The 21,231-nt window shown below is 44.1% G+C and overlaps 1 protein-coding gene across 1 annotated transcript in view; it reads left to right on the top strand.

The window, feature by feature from the left end:
* Nucleotides 1-20,732, top strand: part of LOC137351949 (solute carrier family 2, facilitated glucose transporter member 1) — a 49,821-nt gene extending 29,089 nt beyond the window's left edge. Inside the window, exons 4-10 of the mRNA XM_068016836.1 lie at nt 2,477-2,717; nt 4,353-4,515; nt 6,598-6,785; nt 8,031-8,135; nt 9,330-9,431; nt 11,675-11,878; nt 16,947-20,732. Of these exons, the coding sequence (XP_067872937.1) occupies nt 2,477-2,717; nt 4,353-4,515; nt 6,598-6,785; nt 8,031-8,135; nt 9,330-9,431; nt 11,675-11,878; nt 16,947-17,150 (1,207 nt within the window). The 3' untranslated portion in view covers nt 17,151-20,732. The remainder of the gene's footprint in view (nt 1-2,476; nt 2,718-4,352; nt 4,516-6,597; nt 6,786-8,030; nt 8,136-9,329; nt 9,432-11,674; nt 11,879-16,946) is intronic.
* The last annotated feature ends 499 nt before the right edge of the window (nt 20,733-21,231 follow it).

Genomic DNA, 21,231 nt, shown 5'->3' with positions numbered 1-21,231 from the left:
GCACAGCTATATTTCAAATACAAGTTGGCAACAGTTGGAAACAAGTACGGTTGAAATCCTAAGGACAGAAGTCCTTGTCAAGGACCAGTTTAATCTTTAATAGCTACTGATGATATCACATTCTGCTACCTTCCAATTGCCAGGGTCAGGCATTTTCCATCTGTCTTTCAATGCCCCTCCGCTCTCCAAATCAGTAACTTAATCACCGTCATGAAGAGTGGCTGAGATACAAAGAAACAGACCACATCACTGTCTTGTGTTCTTACCTGTGGCTCTGAATTGATTCTTCAGCTGGTTTACTTCCTAAATATAGAGATTAAACCAACTTCCATTTAACATTGACCAACTGTCCTTATCATCTTAAAAAGCCAAAGGACATGTCTGACCACCATTTCCATCCAACAGTTTCTACATTAAAAAGCTACATTAGCACAAAGTTGAAGGTATGACTAGACCAAGCAGTGGTCTCAAGCAGGAAGTTGCCTCTTGGCTGGGATCTGGTCTGCTAGCTAACAGATTCTTACCAAGCACCTGACACTTAGTACACCACACAATGCAGCCAAATCTCATTAAGAGCCAAGCATTGCACCAGCTTTCAGCATTGGTCTGAAGAAAGTTATACAATAGCATTAGCTTTGCTCAATGTCCCAATAATGAATCGATCCCATCATCAGCACACCAGAGTTATGATCTGAACTTCAAACATTAGGTTTCTCAGACAGACTGGGAGCTGGTGGGAAGGTGATCAAATATGTTTGCAGTTTCAGGCCTAATCCCAACATTCCTGCTCTTGAAAATAAAAACAGTGGAATTCTTGAATCCTATTCTTGCTGAATGCTCATTTATGTTTCCAAGGTGCTTTACCAAATGTTGTGTGAAAGAAAAGGAACCCAAAGCAGTTAGTGTAAAATAAGGCATAAGGGAGTTAAATATTTCATTGAAAATTCTGTTTCCTGAAACATTCTTGGCCCCAATGGTAAATATATTTGGGTATTTACAGATCAACCCAAGGATTTAATTCCTCCTCTGGCTTATTTATTCCAACCTGAGAATCAAATAGTGTTACATCATCTGAATGAAGCAGCAAAACATCATACAGGAAATGATCAGTCGTCCCTCACATAGGAGTTATCAGTCATGTCAGAACAAATGAAAATCAGTGACTCAAGAACTCTTGCAACATTTCAGTCACAAGTACTTACTGTTTAGCCAGCAATTTTGTTTCAGCCTGTTGACTTGTAACACTTTTGATCCAATGTGGGAAATGGATTACTCTGCTATTCAAAATGAAGCAATAGTCTTCAACATTTGAGTCTTTTGTGGCATTGTGCCTTGTTCAAAAGCTGATTTCTTGCAGTGAATTTAATGAACTGCTTATCTGGCCGTAGTTAATTTTCAGTGCCAGGGAGGTTGACTGGTAGTAATTAACAATTATTCAGAACCCGTCTATATTCATACCAGTAATCCTTCATCCTAATAACTGGTTTACAAGTTGCTAATTTCAGATTATTTCACAAAGTTTTATCATCATCTTTACAAATGATGCTGGAAATCTGAAGTAAAAACATAAAGTGCTGGAAATACTCAGCAAGCCAGGTAGCATCTTTGGAGAGAGAAAGAGGGTTAATGTTTCAGGCCAATGACTTTTCATCAGAACTAGAAAAAGTTAAAGTAACAGGTTTTAAGCAAGTACAGAGGGAGGGAAAGGGGGAGGGAGGGGGAAACAAAAAGGGAGATCTGAATCTTCAGCTTGATTGAGTTAGTTCACTATTCAACCAATGTTTACTAATATACAATGCATTCATGATTTTGTTAATAAGACAGGAATTCCATTCTACGACAATGATTTTGTAGTGGTGTCTAGTTCTGATGCCGTGCTTTTCTTCTAAATGTCAAGATCTTTGTTGAGTATTTTGACACTGTTTGGGTTTAAATTGTACCAAAACAGAAGCTTTGACCTTCTGCCCCATGTCCAACATTGAGACTTCAATCCCTTTTCAATGAACGTGTAGCTCATTGTCAGTTGTAAGAACTGTTCTGCGCTGTTTTACAACACTAGTGCACTTTCCAGCCTGTTATTTTGTCTAATTAATCTAATTTTATCTAATTTAATATAATTAAGTACGAAAATAAAACCATATACATACCAAAAAAAATTCCTAACTATTATCATTGCTATGTTTTTATGTTCACTAACTGATTCAGTTGTGAGTTTGTTGTTTATAAATTATAAATTTAATCACATTTGAACATGGATGTCTACTAAACAATGTAAATGAGAATGTTGAAGACATAGTAAAATAATCTGTCTAAACAGCGCAGAATACATTTTCCAGTGAATGACTATTTATAACACTGAGACCCATTTAATTTGATCTGATATATACTAATTATTTCCATCTCAAGACCAAATACTTTGAAGACTGTAAGATCTAATTCTGTTTGACTTAAAAAATGTGTTTTAACTTCAAACCAGGCGGAATTCTATGCTGATGATCAACATCCTGGCATTTATTGCAGCCGCTCTCATGGGATTTTCTAAACTGGCCAGCTCGTTTGAAATGCTGATATTGGGACGGTTCATTATCGGCATCTATTGTGGTTTGACCACGGGCTTTGTTCCCATGTACGTTGGTGAGATATCTCCCACAGCTTTAAGAGGAGCTCTGGGTACCCTCCATCAGCTAGGAATTGTGATTGGAATTCTCGTTGCACAGGTGAGCAGTAGTCAGTTAACTGTTAATCTTTGCGATGGAAATGTGTTGCACATGATACAATCAGCTTGCAGCTTCATGTGTGCTTCACTTTCCTATTACCTATTATAATCTAGGAAAACTGTCGCGACATAGCTGCAGACATCATCTTCCACATATGCATTAATATAATTTTAAATGCAGCAAGTATATTTAATGATTGTAGATTAATATTGAAAAATAGATCATTGCATTATTGATCCAAGCATGAGTGTACACAACAATAGAGCAGTGTTAGTTCAGACCAGTCGGGACGAAGGTTTACTTGCTTTGCTTCTATTGACAATTTGTTCAAACTAGTGATTCATTGTTCAGAGATCGATGAATAGGACACCTGACGGTGCTGAGGAAAACAATGTGCTGTACTTCAGTGGAAATCCTTCCTCTCAATTTTACATTTAAATCAGGAGAGAGAATTGCTAATCAAGTAGGGCATTGCAGGCTGTCTTGAACAATGGATCCAGGAGCTGTGAGGGCGAGTTATCATTCAGGTACCCCAGAGCTGGAGAATGGGAGTAGACCAACTGATAATAGGATTGTACCGCACTCCCGAAGCTCAGTGATAATTAAATGGATGCGTTTGCTGACAACGCTACCACTAGGTGGCGCTGCATTGGCACATGCACAAATGCAGCCTGTGCCACTAAAACGTCAGGCCGAGGCCAGGAAGGTGGGGGAGTGGAGCGGGCGGGTGAAGGGGGGGAGTGGAGCGGGCCGGAGAGGGGGGCGAGTGAGCTGGCCTGGGACGGGGGTGCGGGGAGCAGCATGGCACGGCCAGAGAGAGCAGCAAGGGGGGAGTGGAGCGGCCGAAAGAGCGGAGCAGCGAGGGGGAGAGCGGTGCTTGACGCACGGGTTAGCGTTGCATTGCTGTAAGCATAAAGCGCATGCGCAGAGGCCAACCAGTGCGTTGCCCGAAGATGCACACGTCACGCGATGACGTCATCGGCGCATGCGCTAACCAGTCCTGGAAAGTCGGAACGCAGCGCACGCGCAGAGAGCGGGAGCCCGTCTGCACATGTGCGCACCTTGGCGCAGCCTGATGACGTCAGTGGCTGGCTGCGTTGTCAGGAATCACTTTGTAGTTAAATAGCAGCTCTCCTACCAAACTCCTGCCTTCAGTTCCAACCCCCAGTCTGAATTGTGAGTTTTAAGTGTGACTTTTTAAACTTGTAAATTTCTTGCTGTGCCGTCAGTTGTCTGACCAGTCCCACACTTAACGTAACTTGTCCGCAGCTAAACACACTAACCTTGGCTTGTGAACTATTAGTAATTCTAAGTTCTGTGTGCACTGGGGAAATTTTACCACAAAGGCTAACTCTCTAGGCTGATGTTACACAGTCTACAAAATAAACAATGCAGGAAGATGGAAGATCAATACCACCCAGAGTTGCTGTTTTTGCTGATCTGCTCAGAGTAACAGTGAGGTTCTGCACTTCCACAGACTGGGAGCCTTTGCACAATACTCTCGACCATTGTCACCCCTTCCAAATTCCATCATTTGAAGATTCTTTGATATGACCTATTAAACTAAGAGTAACATTTTTTATGACTTCTTTTCAGATGTAAACTATTTAAACCAATCTTCCGTTGTATTTCCAGATCTTTGGGTTGGAGTCTATCATGGGGAATGAATCTCTCTGGTCATTGCTACTTGGGTTTCTCTTCCTGCCGGCATTGTTGCAGTGTATTGCTTTACCATTCTGTCCAAAAAGCCCACGCTTCCTCCTCATCAACAGGAATGAGGAAAGCAAGGCAAAGAACGGTAAGATTTTGCACATTAAAGGCGCAGCACTGTTTAATCTCCCACCAGCTGAGCGACTATTGTCGCTCTGCGGCACAGTGGCGCAGTGGTTAGCACCGCAGCCTCACAGCTCCAGCGACCCAGGTTCGATTCTGGGTACTGCCTGTGTGGAGTTTGCAAGTTCTCCCTGTGTCTGCGTGGGTTTCCTCCGGGTGCTCCGGTTTCCTCCCACATGCCAAAGACTTGCAGGTTGATAGGTAAATTGGCCATTATAAATTGCCCCTAGTATAGGTAGGTGGTAGGGAAATATAGAGACAGGTGTGGATGTGGTAGAAATATGGAATTAGTGTAGGATTAGTATAAATGGGTGGTTGATGGTCGGCACATACTCGGTGGGCCGAAGGGCCTGTTTCAGTGCTGTATCTCTAAAAAAAATAAAATAAAGCTATTTGTGAGAATAATACAAGATATCTAAGTACTTAACAAACTGTAGTGTGAGGAAAGTTTTATGGATTTGCTTATTGGTTACTGGATGACTATTAAAAAAACACAATTGACATATTATCGTTTGTGTTAGGCGAATGAGGTTGGCTGGCAACTCTAGGAATGGTCGGTGGGTGACTTTAGGGGTGCTTGGTGTTGCCAGGGACAGGTGGCTGTAATTTTGTGGGTGTCTCACAAGATCTGACAGCAGAAATGGGATTGAGAGTGGGAGATTCAGAGTAGGAACTGGTCCTGTGATGAGGCTAAAGCTGGAAGCTTGCTGTGCAGAAAACTAAACTTGCAGGGCTACGGGAATGGAGCAGGAGAATGGGACTGACTGGATTGCTCTACAGAGAGCTGGCATGGTCTTGATGGGCCAAATGGCCTCTTTTGTGATGTAATGACTCTATGACTCAATAAGTTATCTGTCGCATTTCCTACATTACAACAGTGACTACACTTCAAAAGTCCTTCATTGGTTGTAAAGCACTTTGGGATGTCCTGTAGTCATGAAAGATGTTATAGAAATTCAAGTCTTCCTTCCCGACTTTTTCCCTCTCTCTTTCTTTCTCTCTCTCTCTCACCTAAAGCTGATGCCACTAGTACTCAGTTTTTTGTCATGCTGGATAAGGCTCTGTTGTGTTTTGCCTATTAGAAATGAACTGATAAAAGCATTTTTAGAGCACCTTTACCCACCCTCATTGCTGAAAGCACTTTGCAACCAACAAGTTACCAAAGTGCTCTCTGTGATGTTTTGTAGGCAGACCTGGCAACTAATTTTATCTGCACCAAACATCCCATAAACAGCAAAGAAGACAAATGCCCAGTTAATCTGCTTTTGATCAAGAGACAGGACAGCCAGTCATGCCTGCTCTTCAATTAGTGGCACAGGATCTTTTACATCCTTCTGAATGTGTCGATGGAGCCTTAGGTTAAAATCTCATCTGAAAGACAATACTTTGATAATGCAGCAACTCCCAGTGTGCTGGACCCCTGCCCAGAATCTCTGTACTTGTCTTGTTCATTAAGCATAAAATGGGCTTCCTAACGACTCATAGCAAATACACCCATAGTAAATGTGGATACTTAGCCATACAAGACCAATGTAATTCCAAGTTTGATCCTTTATCCGAGCTGGTCTCAGCTTTAGGCTGCAGTATAGCTGGTTACAATTAAGCTCAATGTCTAAGAGGTAGGGAGAGTAAAATTCAGCTGGGCCTCCTGCTCCCTATCACTGTCCAGCAGTTCCTGCCAAAAGGTGTCCGTGCGTGGAGATCAGCTTAGTATATGGTTGGACTTACCTGCAACATGCTCCTTGTCGAAGAGTCGGCTGACACTCGGGTTAAGGCTGAGAATGAGGAACGGCTTTGGGAGAGATACTGAAGAGTAGCATGTATCCCGGGAGTTCGAGAGGGGATTTCCCACTTTGGTATTCCTGGGAAATTGCACACTCCCAGCCCAGTATTTTCTGTCCATTCATTTTAAAACTGCCGCCCCCTCCCCACTTTGCCACAGCATAATATATCATTGAATTCAATAAGCAGCATAACACGCTTGCCACAATTTAAAGAAGTTGGTGAATTAATATTTCTTAAAATAACACTCACAAATATTTTTTAGTTCTGAAGAAACTTCGTGGAACAACTGATGTCAGCAGTGACTTGCAGGAGATGAAGGAAGAGAGCAGACAAATGATGCGAGAGAAGAAGGTCACAATTCCCGAGCTGTTCCGTTCACCAGTGTACCGGCAACCCATCATCATTGCGATCGTGCTGCAGTTGTCCCAGCAGCTGTCTGGCATCAATGCTGTAAGTATTATCAGCAAAATATTCTTTGTGAACAGGCAAGAATTATTAGGTCCAGCAAGCTTGTCCTTTTCTGGTACCTGAATACCATTCCCCAGCCTACTCATCATGGCCCCTCCATTCATTCTCGTTAGAAATCCATCTCATTGTCTCTTGAACTCAATTATTCTGTCCCTTTCATTCTACAAGTCTCTTATCTATTGAATTCCTTACTAATTTAATTTATTTCTTACTAATTTTAACTTCTGCATTTAGAATTTGTGTCGCTACCCTTTGAACACTTTTCTATAGCAAAGAAATTGGCCCAATCACTTCCCTTCATTATCTGGGAAACTCCAATTGGGCAGATCAAAGTCTGCCCTATTAGAAAAGAAACAAACTTCGCGCCACCTTGAATGGTCTTTCTGGGTCACCTCGCAAGAGAAATAATAGGATAAGGCAACCAGATATCAACTCTCAATCTGAGTACTCTGAATGAAGTACTGCCTTAGACAACAACACAGCTTTGTCTGTGTGTAAATTGTACAATTCCATGTGGAGTTTCATCTGCTCATGGTACATGTTGGGAATTTAGGCAGAGAGGTTGCTGCAAAATGGATGGAAAATCCTGCAGCCCACTGATGTCCACAAGCAAAATTCTCGATATTGCTCCTATAAAGTGAAACTCCTGTAGGTCTGCTGACCTTCACATTCCTCGTGGGAAAATCCATAAGATTCACCATCTGATTACTGCCTGCACTAACTGAACATCTGTTCCCTGTATGTTTGGTTTCTCATTACTTTATTTTGTCTGTACAAACAATCAGAATTCTGCATGATTCTTTTCTGAAAATGTGTGTTTTTGATATTGTAATTTTTTTGATTCTTTCATGGGATGTGGGTGTTGCTGGCTAGGCCAGCATTTATTGTCCATCCCTAATTGTCCTTGAGACAGTGGTGGTGAGCTGCCTTCTTGAACCGCTGCAGTCTGTGTGGTGTTGATACACCCACAGTGCTGTTAAGAAGGAAGTTCCAGGATTTTGACCCAGTGACAGTGAAGGAACGGCGATATAGTTCCAAGTCAGGATGGTGTGTGACTTGGAGGGGAACTTGCAGGTGGTGGTGTTCCCATGCATCTGCAACCCTTGTCCTTATAGGTGGTAGCAGTCGCGGGTTTGGAAGATGCTGTCTCAGGAGGCGTGGCGATGTGCTACTCACACTATCATTTATGCCATTGTTTTCTCAACATGCATTTTATTTTCTCTGCAGATATTTTACTACTCCACAAGCATTTTCGAAAAAGCTGGAGTTGAACAGCCTGTTTATGCCACCATTGGTTCTGGTGTGGTCAACACAGCCTTCACAGTCGTATCAGTATGTATCCCATTAAGAAATTATTTAACTTGTGTTTCCCAAACGTACTGTGCAGTAAAATTAGGAAATAAGCTTTAAACTGGAACATAAGTCACCACACAGATCACTGAGATTCCAGATTTAATCCCTTGTCTGTGCTAAGCTTGCTAACCCCTGTTGGGGTCGCTGTAGGAGTATTACAATTCATCGCCGGTAAGATCAGTCAGGCTTGTTGATCATGATTACCACATCACAACCTCTGTTGGGTCTTTCACACGTATAGACACTGGGTGAGAGCATGTTTGCATTCTGCAGTCTTAACCCATCAACATTAACCATCCACGTCTTCGCATTAAAAAGGGGCCTCTTGATTGGGGTGTGAGACATAGCCCAGCATGTGGCATCATCTGCACAAGTCAGAACCATCAAGAGAGAAAGGGAGAATATTTCTCTGGGCGGGCGGGGAAAGTTAATGGGTCTTTCAGAAAGATAAATGTATTGTAGTTGAAAATGTTTTCTCATTTTAGCAGAATGCAGGAATTAAAATTCTCTGGAGTAGAATTTGGATCCCATTATACCTGTTTTGGTTGTAGAATGGGGACCAAAATCATAAAATTTTGCAGTCCTGTGTCCTGAGCCCAAGTGCACCTTAAATATATCCAATGCCATATTGGGTTCAGTGATGTTCAGGCATGCCTGGTGGCCACCTAAAGCAGGTGTTAGGCACCTTGCATCTGCCAATGGGAGACCGACCATCTGTTTCAGGACCTCTTGCAGAAATTTGTTGGGACCAAATTGCACATATACGTGTCAGCATGCTCAGGATTTGAGGCTCTTCAGCACTTTATCCAGCAGTCCTTAAAGGGATATCCGGGGGTGGTCACTATAAAGCTAAACATTTCCTTCTGCACTTACCTTCATGCGGAGTCGAGGTGGGGGAGGGGGGGCAGCAGGAGTGTTATGCGGGGCACTGCAGCCAGGTGTTAGCCCTCCGGTCATTCTACCTGAGGACTGTTGTCAGCCCACATTAGTCCTCTTCTGACCTCTGGATGCTCAGGTGACATTTGCAGCTTGTTGAGAAAATATGCTGATGAGCTGCTTTGGCTCAGGCCTGGGGCTTCTGACTTGTGGCCGTGCACCCAGCCTGTGGACTGAAAACGGACAGGATCGCAATTCTTGGCCACAGTTTCCAATGTGATGTCTTTGTTTCTGCAGCTGTTTGTAGTGGAGCGAGCTGGAAGACGGACGCTTCATCTGATTGGACTGGCTGGGATGAGTTGCTGTGCAATTCTGATGACCATTGCACTTGTACTTCTGGTGAGAGACATGTTGAGTGATTCATTTTGCAGTGCATGTGTTATTAAAATAACTTGCCTCATTTAAAAGAACACTATAGTCAAAGAAAAACAATATCACCATTAAAAATTACATTTGAGGGCAGTGGTCTGGTCGCACTCAGGGAGCCCAAACTCACTTCATGTGGGACCCATACAGCTAATGGTTGAAGAAGACTTTCATACAATTGCCCTGGACTGGGTCTGGGCCTATCTGCTAAGTGATGAAAGGGCAGAGTTCAATTCAGCATACTTCCTTCCAATTATTGATTAACAAGAGGCAGTTAACAGAAATTAATTCAACAAATGTACAGGGGCTGCTTGATGCAATTTTGAAAAAAATACATAAAGAATTCACTGTATTTAGTAATTAGCTCAATTATGAGATTATTTTACAAGGAATTTTTCAGGGAACAGAGATAAGAAGTATAGAACAATATAAGACCATCAAATCCCTTCCTTCTGAGGACATGTAGTGCTTGCACAATCATGGATTTTATCTAATTTATTTAATCTCCTTTTGAGTCACCTTGAATTTCCATGAATAAAGCTCTGTGAAATCTTTCTATGCCCATGTTAACTCACACCAGATGATTGAATACACGGTACAAGTCCCCAGGGCGCTGATTTATACAGTGCTTTTCGCAAAATGGAAATGCTTAGAACATTTTAATACCAAAAAGGAATTGGATATATACTTGAAAAGGGCTTTCGGGAAAGAGAATCCAGGGAGTGGGAGTAATTTAACAGCTTTTTCTAAGAGCTGGCACAGGCACAAAGGGCCGAGTAGCCTCCTGTGCTGTATGATTCTAAGAAAATGGTTATTCTCTGTGAAAAGTAAGTAAATGTACAATTTTCTAATTTAATGTGTGACTGCTGCTTGGTGATTATTCTGAGGGAATGTATAAAGGCCACCTGCAAGTTCCCCTCCAAGTTACACACCATCCTGACTTGGAACTATATCGCCGTTCCTTCACTGTTGCTGGGTCAAAATCCTGGAACCCCCTTCCTAACAGCACTGTGGGTGTACCTACCCCACATGGACTGCAGCGGTTCAAGAAGGCAGTTCACCACCACCTCCTCAAAGGCAATTAGGGATGGGCAATAAATGCTGGCCTGGCCAGCGACGCCCACATCCCATGAATGAATAAAAAAAACTTCTCGGTTTCTTAACTCTACCCCTTCAGCTTCAATTTGGGGTAATTGTAGCTCATGACAGTTATGCTTAAACTTTTGACCCATTCACTCAGCATAATTCCTGGGCGAAGATACTCACCAGAATGATCCCAGAACTAAAAGAGTTGGATTATGAAGGCAGGTTGTATAGACTAGGCTGGTATTCCCATGAGTATAGAAGGTTAAGGGGTGATCTAATTGAGGGGTTTAAGATGATTTTAGGAGTTGATCCGGTCGATAGAGAGAATCTATTTCTTCTGGTGGGGGGGGGGGTCCAGAACAAGGGGGCAGAACCTTAAAATTAGAGCCAGGCCGTTCAAGGGTGATGCCAGGAAGCACTTCTTCACACAAAGGGGAGGGAAATCTGGAACTCTCTCCCCTAAAAAGCTGTTGAGGTCGGGGGTCAATTGAAAATGTCAATACTGAGATTGATAGATTTTTGTTGGGTACGGGGATTAATGGATATGGAGCCAAGGCAGGAAGATAGAATTGAGATACAGATCAGCCATGATCTTATTGAATAACAGGCTTGAGGGGCCGAATCCTGTTGATCCTAAGAGTGGCAAATTGTCAGTGATACAATGATAGGCTTCTATATATTGGATTAATCCTGGGTAAACTGGAAAGGATTCCACTGCCAGAGATCCAATCAAACTGCTGCAGCTCACCTAAAAATGAAAGCGATCCAGTGGAGATTGTTTTCTCTCTGTTGAAATGAAACTTTGAATTGGCTGCAAATCACAGCTATGATGTAAGAATGATTTTAGATATAAGCAGCGTGTGCTGCTGGTTCTATGGCAATTTCGTGGTAAGGAACTGAGTACAGAGTTGACCATTGATGAAAACATTGTTCCTGCAGCCTATTGGCTTATCTTGGGAAGATACACAACATAAAGAGACTGTAAAAACATCACAAGAAAAAGGGGAAATCAATACTGATTTTAAAAAAAAAATGTCACCGAGGAGGTTTTGTTCCATTTTATACTTTGGGAATGAGTTGGATTTTTGTAAATATAAAACACTAAATATGTTGTGTTTTTTGTTATGCAGGACCAGCTGACTTGGATGAGCTACATAAGCATTATCGCCATTTTTGGTTTTGTCGCCTTTTTTGAGGTTGGACCTGGCCCAATCCCATGGTTTATTGTTGCTGAGCTGTTCAGTCAAGGCCCCAGACCAGCTGCAATCGCTGTGTCTGGTTTGTGTAACTGGACTGCAAATTTCATTGTTGGCATGGGCTTCCAATACGTCGAGGTAGGAGCATTGTATTGTTCAAACACATCCCCAAATTACAGGGGACGGGGGTGGGGGTGCGGTGTAGGGGTGTGGGAGGGGGGGGGGGGGGGGGGTGGGTGTGGGGGGGTGGTGCAGGGAAGCAGTAAAGAGTGATTATCCGTCCTAGTAAAACCTGGAGATAACACCACTGACCTTATCTTTAGGCTTTCAGTAAAACCGTGAACTTACATTTTTGTGTCAACAGGGAACCTTGACGGTGGGTCCTGCGTGCAGGGAAATAGCGGGTGGTGCCCATGCATGGCTGCTGGGCAAAGCTCTCCACCAGTAATGCATGTTTGAAACTTTGGGCACACTTTATCTCTTGAACTGTGACACACACCCAGCTATAGTATGGTGGATCCAAACTTAGGCAATGTCTAGAGAAAGCACTCAAATAGCTACTCGAAATTGGTGGGTTGTGTCTTCCAGTGGTACTGGGAGTAATTTGAGGTGATGAATTGAGAACATCTCCAGCACAGAAGCATATTAATTAAATGTGATATTTTGTAAAACAGTAATTTGGAGATCTTGTGGGTCGGGTTTGCTGACCTGATTGTCCATTTGTGCGCTTTGGGCTCTCACTGACCAAGGCTTTACACCAGGGAGTGGAACCTCATCAAGTGTATTTAGCTGCACTGGCATCAATATAACAAATAAGCCCATTGCAACACTGACGTGGTATAGTTCCCCACCCCTACCCCACATATACAGTGGGTGCAGGCGTTCTGGCACAATTTGACTGCCCAAATTCTCCACTTTCTCACTGTCTCTTGTACTTTGTCAACGGTGCGAGCAGCTGATAGAGACTTCAGACAGTTACAGCAGGCTGTTCGCACTGTTGACAGTTACAGAAGGTAGTCAGAAGGTGGAGACTTCCATTTCTTTTGGGCCTCCTTATCTCGAGAGACAATGGATACGCGCCTGGAGGTGGTCAGTGGTTTGTGAAGCAGCGCCTGGAGTGGCTATAAAGGCCAATTCTGGAGTGACAGGCTCTTCCACAGGTGCTGCAGAGAAATTTGTTTGTTGGGGCTGTTGCACAGTTGGCTCTCCCCTTGCGCCTCTGTCTTTTTTCCTGCCAACTACTAAGTCTCTTCGACTCGCCACAATTTAGCCCTGTCTTTATGGCTGCCCGCCAGCTCTGGCGAATGCTGGCAACTGACTCCCACGACTTGTGATCAATGTCACACGATTTCATGTCGCGTTTGCAGACGTCTTTATAACGGAGACATGGACGGCCGGTGGGTCTGATACCAGTGGCGAGCTCGCTGTACAATGTGTCTTTGGGGATCCTGCCATCTTCCATGCGGCTCACATGGCCAAGCCATCTCAAGCGCCGCTGACTCAGTAGTGTGTATAAGCTGGGGATGTTGGCCGCTTCAAGGACTTCTGTGTTGGAGATATAGTCCTGCCACCTGATGCCAAGTATTCTCCGAAGGCAGCGAAGATGGAATGAATTGAGACGTCGCTCTTGGCTGGCATACGTTGTCCAGGCCTCGCTGCCGTAGAGCAAGGTACTGAGGACACAGGCCTGATACACTCGGACTTTTGTGTTCCGTGTCAGTGCGCCATTTTCCCACACTCTCTTGGCCAGTCTGAACATAGCAGTGGAAGCCTTACCCATGCGCTTGTTGATTTCTGCATCTAGAGACAGGTTACTGGTGATAGTTGAGCCTAGGTAGGTGAACTCTTGAACCACTTCCAGAGCGTGGTCGCCAATATTGATGGATGGAGCATTTCTGACATCCTGCCCCATGATGTTCGTTTTCTTGAGGCTGATGGTTAGGCCAAATTCATTGCAGGCAGACGCAAACCTGTCGATGAGACTCTGCAGGCATTCTTCAGTGTGAGATGTTAAAGCAGCATCGTCAGCAAAGAGGAGTTCTCTGATGAGGACTTTCCGTACTTTGGACTTCGCTCTTAGACGGGCAAGGTTGAACAACCTGCCCCCTGATCTTGTGTGGAGGAAAATTCCTTCTTCAGAGGATTTGAACGCATGTGAAAGCAGCAGGGAGAAGAAAATCCCAAAAAGTGTGGGTGCGAGAACACAGCCCTGTTTCACACCACTCAGGATAGGAAAGGGCTCTGATGAGGAGCCACCATGTTGAATTGTGCCTTTCATATTGTCATGGAATGAGGTGATGATACTTAGTAGCTTTGGTGGACATCCGATCTTTTCTAGTAGTCTGAAGAGACCACGTCTGCTGACGAGGTCAAAGGCTTTGGTGAGATCAATGAAAGCAATGTAGAGGGGCATCTGTTGTTCACGGCATTTCTCCTGTATCTGACGAAGGGAGAACAGCATGTCAATAGTCGATCTCTCTGCACGAAAGCCACACTGTGCCTCAGGGTAGACGCGCTCGGCCAGCTTCTGGAGCCTGTTCAGAGCGACTCGAGCAAAGACTTTCCCCACTATGCTGAGCAGGGAGATTCCACGGTAGTTGTTGCAGTCACCGCGGTCACCTTTGTTTTTATAGAGGGTGATGATGTTGGCATCGCGCATGTCCTGGGGTACTGCTCCCTCGTCCCAGCACAGGCATAGCAGTTCATGTAGTGCTGAGAGTATAGCAGGCTTGGCACTCTTGATTATTTCAGGGGTAATGCTGTCCTTCCCAGGGGCTTTTCCGCTGGCTAGGGAATCAATGGCATCACTGAGTTCCGATTTGGTTGGCTGTATGTCCAGCTCATCCATGACTGGTAGAGGCTGGGCTGCATTGAGGGCAGTCTCAGTGACAGCATTCTCCCTGGAGTACAGTTCTAGGTAGTGCTCAACCCAGCGGTCCATCTGTTTGCGTTGGTCAGTGATTATGTCCCCCGATTTAGATTTGAGGGGGGTGATCTTCTTGATGGTTGGCCCAAGAGCTCTCTTCATGCCATCATACATTCCTCTGATGTTTCCGGTGTCTGAGGCCAGCTGAATATGACTGCATAGGTGTTGCCAGTAGTCGTTTGCGCAACGCCTAGCTGTTCTTTGTGCAGTACTTCTGGCTGCTTTAAGTGCTGCGGATGTTAAATCGCTGGGGGCTTTCTTGTAGTTCAAAAGTGCAATGCGCTTAGCGGCTATGACAGGTTCCAGCTCTTCATTATGAGATTGAAACCAGTCTGCATTTCTCTTCGCACTTTTGCCGTAGGTGGTCAAAGCTGACTCATAGATGGCGTCTCTGATGTGGGCCCACTTGGTCTCAGCATCCCCTGTGGGAGTGTTTTGAAGGGCTGTTACAAGTGAATTTAGAAATTTTTGTAACAGCTGTGGGTGAGAAATTCTGCTCGTGTTGATGCGCGGGTGGCCCTTCTGCTTGGAATGATGCAACTTCTTTGGTCTGAGTCTAACCTTGCTGCACACCAGGGAGTGGTCGGTGTCGCAGTCCGCACTGTGGAAGCTGCGTGTGATTTGAACACTGTTTAAGGCGGCTCGCCTTGTGACAATGAGGTCTAGCTGGTGCCAACGACGTGATCTTGGGTGCCTCCATGAAACCTGGTGACAGGGTTTAGTGTGAAAGAACGAGTTGGTGATGCAGAGGTTATGATAGGTACACAACTCAAGCAGTCTCTGCCCGTTCTCATTCATCCTTCCAACGCCATAGCGCCCAAGGCAGGAGGGCCATGAGTCATGGTCGGCCCCAACCCTGGCATTAAAGTCCCCCAGCAGGAATAGGTGTTCGGTGTTGGGGATGCTGCTAATGATGTTATGGAGTTGTTCATAGAACTGGTCTTTAGCTTCAGGTGCGGAACAGAGTGTTGGAGCATAGATGCTGAGTAGGTGTACTGGACCAGAGGTGGTGAGCAGTCGGATGGACAGTATGCGTTCCGAGCCATTTGAGGGAGGCTCTATCATGCTGAGCAAGGAGTTTCTGATGGCGAAGCCCACTCCATGCTGTCTTGGTTCTTCAGGATCCCTGCCCTGCCAGAAGAAGGTGTAGTCTTGCTCTGCTAGAGAGCCACTCGCGGGGAGGCGAGTCTCCTGAAGTGCTGCAATGTCCACATTGAGTCTACTGAGCTCGTTGTTAATGATGGCGGTCTTCCGAGAATCGTTGATTTGTGTAAGGTCTTCCGACAGGCCAGGACACATAGTTCTGACGTTCCAGCTTGCAAAGCGAAGGGCTGGTACCTTCTTTCCTTTTTTCATGTTGTTTGGTGCGGTGTATCAGTCCACCTTTCGGGCAATGACCCTGAGCTCCAAGCACCCATTGAAGCAGGCAGACTGTGGCGGGACAGAACCTTATTGACCGGGGGCTGCCCGGTTTGAGGCGGGCGGTAGCTGTCCAGTGAGGTGCAATGACCTCTCCCACCGACAAAGGCAACCCGTGGCGCCCAGTTTCTACGCCAATTTATCTGGACTTATAACCCGTAACTGCTGCCTTCCGTGTTGTTTCAGTCGCTGTGAGGCAACTATGGAGTGACCTCTCCATGGCGCATGCCTGGGCAAATTTATGGAGGTTGAGAGTTGCCCAGTCGTCAAAACCCCCCTCTCGGCCTTTTTGGTGGGGTCCAAAGGAGTGCAGGACACGACGTTTGGCACCAGTATGGCTGCAGGAACTGCCGGAAACATGCCAAAGGTGACACATGACCGCCTACGGGGTTCCGCTCCGGATTTTCTGTTAGGGTTTACTCCCTTAGCCTTGGTCTCTCCCGAGACGCCCACAAGGCAGTGGGGTTGTTGGGGCCCCTACACAGGTGTAGGATGGTGCCGGTGGGAGGAGGGGATGCAAGGGGGAGGGGTAGAGGGAGGGGGTGGGGGGGGGGGGGTGCAGGGGAAGGGGGTGCGGGGTGAAGACTTCCATTAAAGCTGCTGGAAGACCTGTCCTTGTCTGAAATCAGCAGAGTTTTAAAATTAGTAAATACAGAACCACATAAAAGAGCTGTCTCACTTAGAACACTTTAAGCAGTGCCTTTGTAATTGCTGCCATGGTTACGGTAGATGGTTAGTGCAATTTGTTCGATATAGGCAGTTGTTCTTGAAAACAGCACGGGTGTAAGTGATGGGGACTGTGTCAGCAAATGCCAAAACTTCTTTATGTCATTAAAAGGATTTCTTTTCTCCTCTTAACAGCAACTCTGTGGACCTTATGTTTTCATCATCTTTACTGTGCTCCTGGTCCTGTTTTTTGTATTCACCTATTTCAAAGTTCCTGAGACCAAGGGAAGGACATTTGATGAGATTGCCTCTGGTTTCCGCCAGGGGGTCAGGACCAACTCTCCAGAGAAACTCAGCCCAGAAGAACTCAACAGCCTCGGGGCAGATTCCCAGGTTTAACCGGGAGCAGTGCCAGAGCAGCTGAATAGGAGCCAACGGGACTAGCGTGCGCCCACACTACTGACAAATGTGTAATGAGGTGGAGTGACTGGCCTGTCAGCAGATTCCTGTGATTGTGTAGGAAGCAAGCCCTGATTGTTTACCAGTACACATCTCCATTTGTGTAAAATGTTGTGGTCAGTAAGCAAAACTAACTTTTTGAATATCACGGTTTTGACTGACGTAATTATCAATTAGTGTTTCAAAGCTTTCCATGTATAGAATTAAATATTTATATGTTGAATATGTTTATAGTGTTTATAGTACAATAAATTATAGAGCTAAAATTAATGTAAATATAATGAGCTACATACATGGCATATAATGTATAAACATAGAAAGTGCTTTAGATTCTGTAGCCTTTGATGGTTAATTGTATATGAATGGTTACTTTTTGTACAGTTCACGTTGTAGAATAGCTACTTCAGGTTCACCTGGTCAGTCCTTAATATTTTCAAAAAGTATTCGTCATAAATGGAGAGAATTTCAAGTTGCCTAGGAATTCCTGTGATATTAGCAGTTGAATGCTTAATACATTTGTATACAATTCCTCTGTGTGTTACTGTAGCACAGCCAATAACCCACTTAGCATAAACAGTTTATCCTCATATTAAAATATCAAGTGGAAGACTATCATCCCTACAAGTTAAGTAGCTGTTCACTAACAGGCCAGCAGAAATGCCCAGGCTTGTAATGACCAGCAGCCATTTCCTACACAACACATACTTTGTTGCCTATTAGTATATAACTTCATAGTAACTTTTAAAAAACACTTGAAATAATTAACTTGTGTGCTGGGAAGGATTTGGTGTAGGAAGGTTATAGTGTATTTACCGATGTGCCAAGCACTGCTTTTGCAGGCAGTATGTTGCGAGTGACTACTGAATGAAACAGTAAAAGGTCACAGGGATCTTTGTGATGTTGTGTAGGTTTGTGAGGAAGGATTGGCGTTTGCTACTACCGAAACCAGCATAATGTTGTTTCCCCCCAACCCCCATCCCAAGATGTTTTTGATAAATCAGCTGTTTGCAGTCTGGCAGTTGGCAGAACATGAGTTTGTTTTCCTCTCAGAAGTACTTCGCACAAGGTCCCATTTTTCAAACTAAGGTATTATTTCCATCCCGAAAGTCAGAATGTTTGGTTGTAAAATGTAATGGTGTGAAGTGTTCATCCGTGAAAATTGCAGACTGTGTCACCTTCAGTCCTGTGTCAATCCTCAGTGTATCCAAGTATCAGTCGGGTAAACTGCAGCACATATCTTTGCACAAAAAGCTTTCATTGTCAATTTCTACTGACTTTGCATAATCGATTCCAAGATTTAAAAATGATTTCTCCCAAAATTAGCAGACTTGCTGGATGCATGCTTTCTAGAAATATTCGATTTTCCTCAGTCTTGTGAAGCAACTTTTACCAGTGGCACAGAGACAACCTCTGCCATTGCTGGAGTGTTCTACTGGGTTCCTCACCATCCAGTACACTGTCAAGACGAGACATCAAACTGATGCTAATTTGTCTCTCTGCTACTTTCTTGATCGCTCATTCAAATTCCCAGCCTGTTCATGATCTTTGTCCCCACCTGATGTCACCTGTGACCTCTTCAGGTTAAACTGTATAGTCTTCTTCACTGTATTGAGGTGGTATTGAGTACTAGCTCATTATAGCCAGCACTTCAAATACTGCCTGAGGTAGATCTGGACTTGGTGCGATTGTGTAAAATGGGTGTTAGGGAGCTTGGGAGTCTGTTTTACATCACTGCCCGTTATTATTTCCTGTTTGGAAATAAAGACCAAGATGGATGTAACACAGACAGTGTTTTACACTATCCCACCAAGTCCCAATCTACCCCGAGTCTGAATCTCTAGCCAACCATTGGAGGCTTTATCAAAAATCCATTTACAATAATCATCCTAAATAAAAGAATGAATTGCTTTATTTAGGTTAGGTAGTTTTTATACATATTTTAATCTGGGAAAAAATAGAAATAGGTATAAACACATACAAGAATATATTTTCTTTAGGTGAGGTTTGCTTGAAACATTTTTTGTATTTTAAGTAATAGAAATAAAGCTAGTAGAAAGATAGCCTGAGTAGTCATTAACGGGAGACTTAGATGTGACTAAGCTGATGAGTAAAAGTGCAAAACAGATTTTTTTCCTTCATTCTCAAGTTTGAGACCTGATGACTAATGACAGTCCTTCTGACCCATTCCAAGCCTCTGAGGTAGTTACCATGACACTTGAGACTTGATAGCTGCTGACACATTCCAGTCATAGAATCATACAGTTATTCAGCCCATCAAGTCCATGCCAGCTCTCTGTAGAGCTATCCAATCAGTCCTGCTCCCTGACTCGATTCCCTGTAGCCCTGCAAGTTTATTTTCCTCAAGTGCCCATCCACTTTCCTTCTGAAATCATTCATCATCTCCGCTTCCACCACCCTCGTAGGCAGTGATCAACGAGTCAATGAATTTAGAGAAAGTAGATCAGCCACAGGTTCTGTTACTTGAGTGCATGGTAGCCATGGGGAATTGTGTTCAGCCAGGAAGGGTGCTGAGTGAGTCAGGCTGGGTGCAGAGGGCTTCTGTTGGGTCAGTTGTGTTGGCATCAGTAATTAGTTAAGTCGGGATGCGGTCAGAACGGTGGATTACAAAGATGTCTTGGGTTAGGAGACCTGACATCAGGAGAGTGTTGGGTCAGCTGGGTAGACATTGGGAGTCAGTCAGGTGAGGGCTGGGATTGACAGTTATCCCAGTAAGGAGGGTCAAACATTGGGAGTTAGGTTGGGTTGGACAGGAGGCCTATCATAAGAGAGTTGGATTGGCGATTCACAGAAGTCTCCATTGGTCCAATCCCAATTTGGTTTGTTGACTTGCAGCTGGTTACATTTACACCACTGGTCCCTGTGGTGTGTGTAGTGCTTGAGACATGTGAAAACATCAGGGTTAATTTTAACCTAATGTGGCTGCTGGGAAACTCATGGGATTGGGTGGAATGTCAGTTTTAAACACTGTCCAATATCACTGTCCAGTGACTCCTGTGAATAGTAAAATCAGGCAGGCCAGCATTGTCACTCATCCCATCAGTTTCCCGACAGGCGGTATGGGTTAAAATTGGCTTCTGTTATTTTCGATGAGTTGTAAATGGCCGTTTTTCAGCCATTTCTGTCTGATGGGAAGAAAACAACTGCCATCCTTATTCATCAATAATCAGACTTTGTAATCATCTTTAAAATAAAAGCTTTCTGAAGGAGAAAATATTCTCCACGGCGAATAAATATGCAAACACATTGGTTGTTTTTTTTAATATTACATTTTATTTGGGTTTGTAACTGACTTCATTAAAAATGAAAACATCTTTAGGGAAATTGAGAAACAGAAAGTGAAAAGGAACAGAGCAACTCCATCAGTGAATCTGGGAGCACATTTCCACAGACACCCTGCTTTGTTTAAATAGAATTTGTACACTGAGATTTTGTACTTATTTCTTGTGAAGCTCACCTTAGTGACAACTGAGCTGAAAATAAAAAAAAAATTTGAACAAAGTGCATGGTTTCCAGTTTGAATTGAGCAGTTAGTAATCCATCTGTAGGTAATGTAACTGAAACTTGTGGCTACATGTTTTTTTTTGTTCCCTTCCTGAAAGTTACTCCTTCTTGTCACCCTTGTCTTCCTTGATAATTAGTCAACATGTTCAGCCCTGTGGTGTTACTTAAAGGAAGATTTTTGATGGACCAGTGACACCACATGTTTTGTGTTGATGCATAACTTCACTCTCTGGGATGTACCACAACAGAAACTTGGATTTATATAGCACCTTTAAATGTGAAAAGCATCCAAGGCACTTCACTGGAGCATTATCAAACAAAATTTGACACTGGGCCACACAGGAGATTATAGGGACAGGTGGCGTGGTCATAGGCTGAATGGCCTCCTTATAGGCCATAAATGACTCTATCAAGTCCATGCTGTTCTCTGCAGAGTAATCCAGTCAGTCCCACTCCCCTGCACGATCCCTGTAGCTCTGCAAGTCTATTTCCTTCAAGT

The sequence above is a fragment of the Heterodontus francisci genome, chromosome 37 (genome assembly GCF_036365525.1).
Source record: "Heterodontus francisci isolate sHetFra1 chromosome 37, sHetFra1.hap1, whole genome shotgun sequence".
NCBI classification, from domain to species: Eukaryota; Metazoa; Chordata; class Chondrichthyes; order Heterodontiformes; family Heterodontidae; genus Heterodontus; species Heterodontus francisci.
This window is presented reverse-complemented; position numbering and strand designations above follow the sequence as displayed.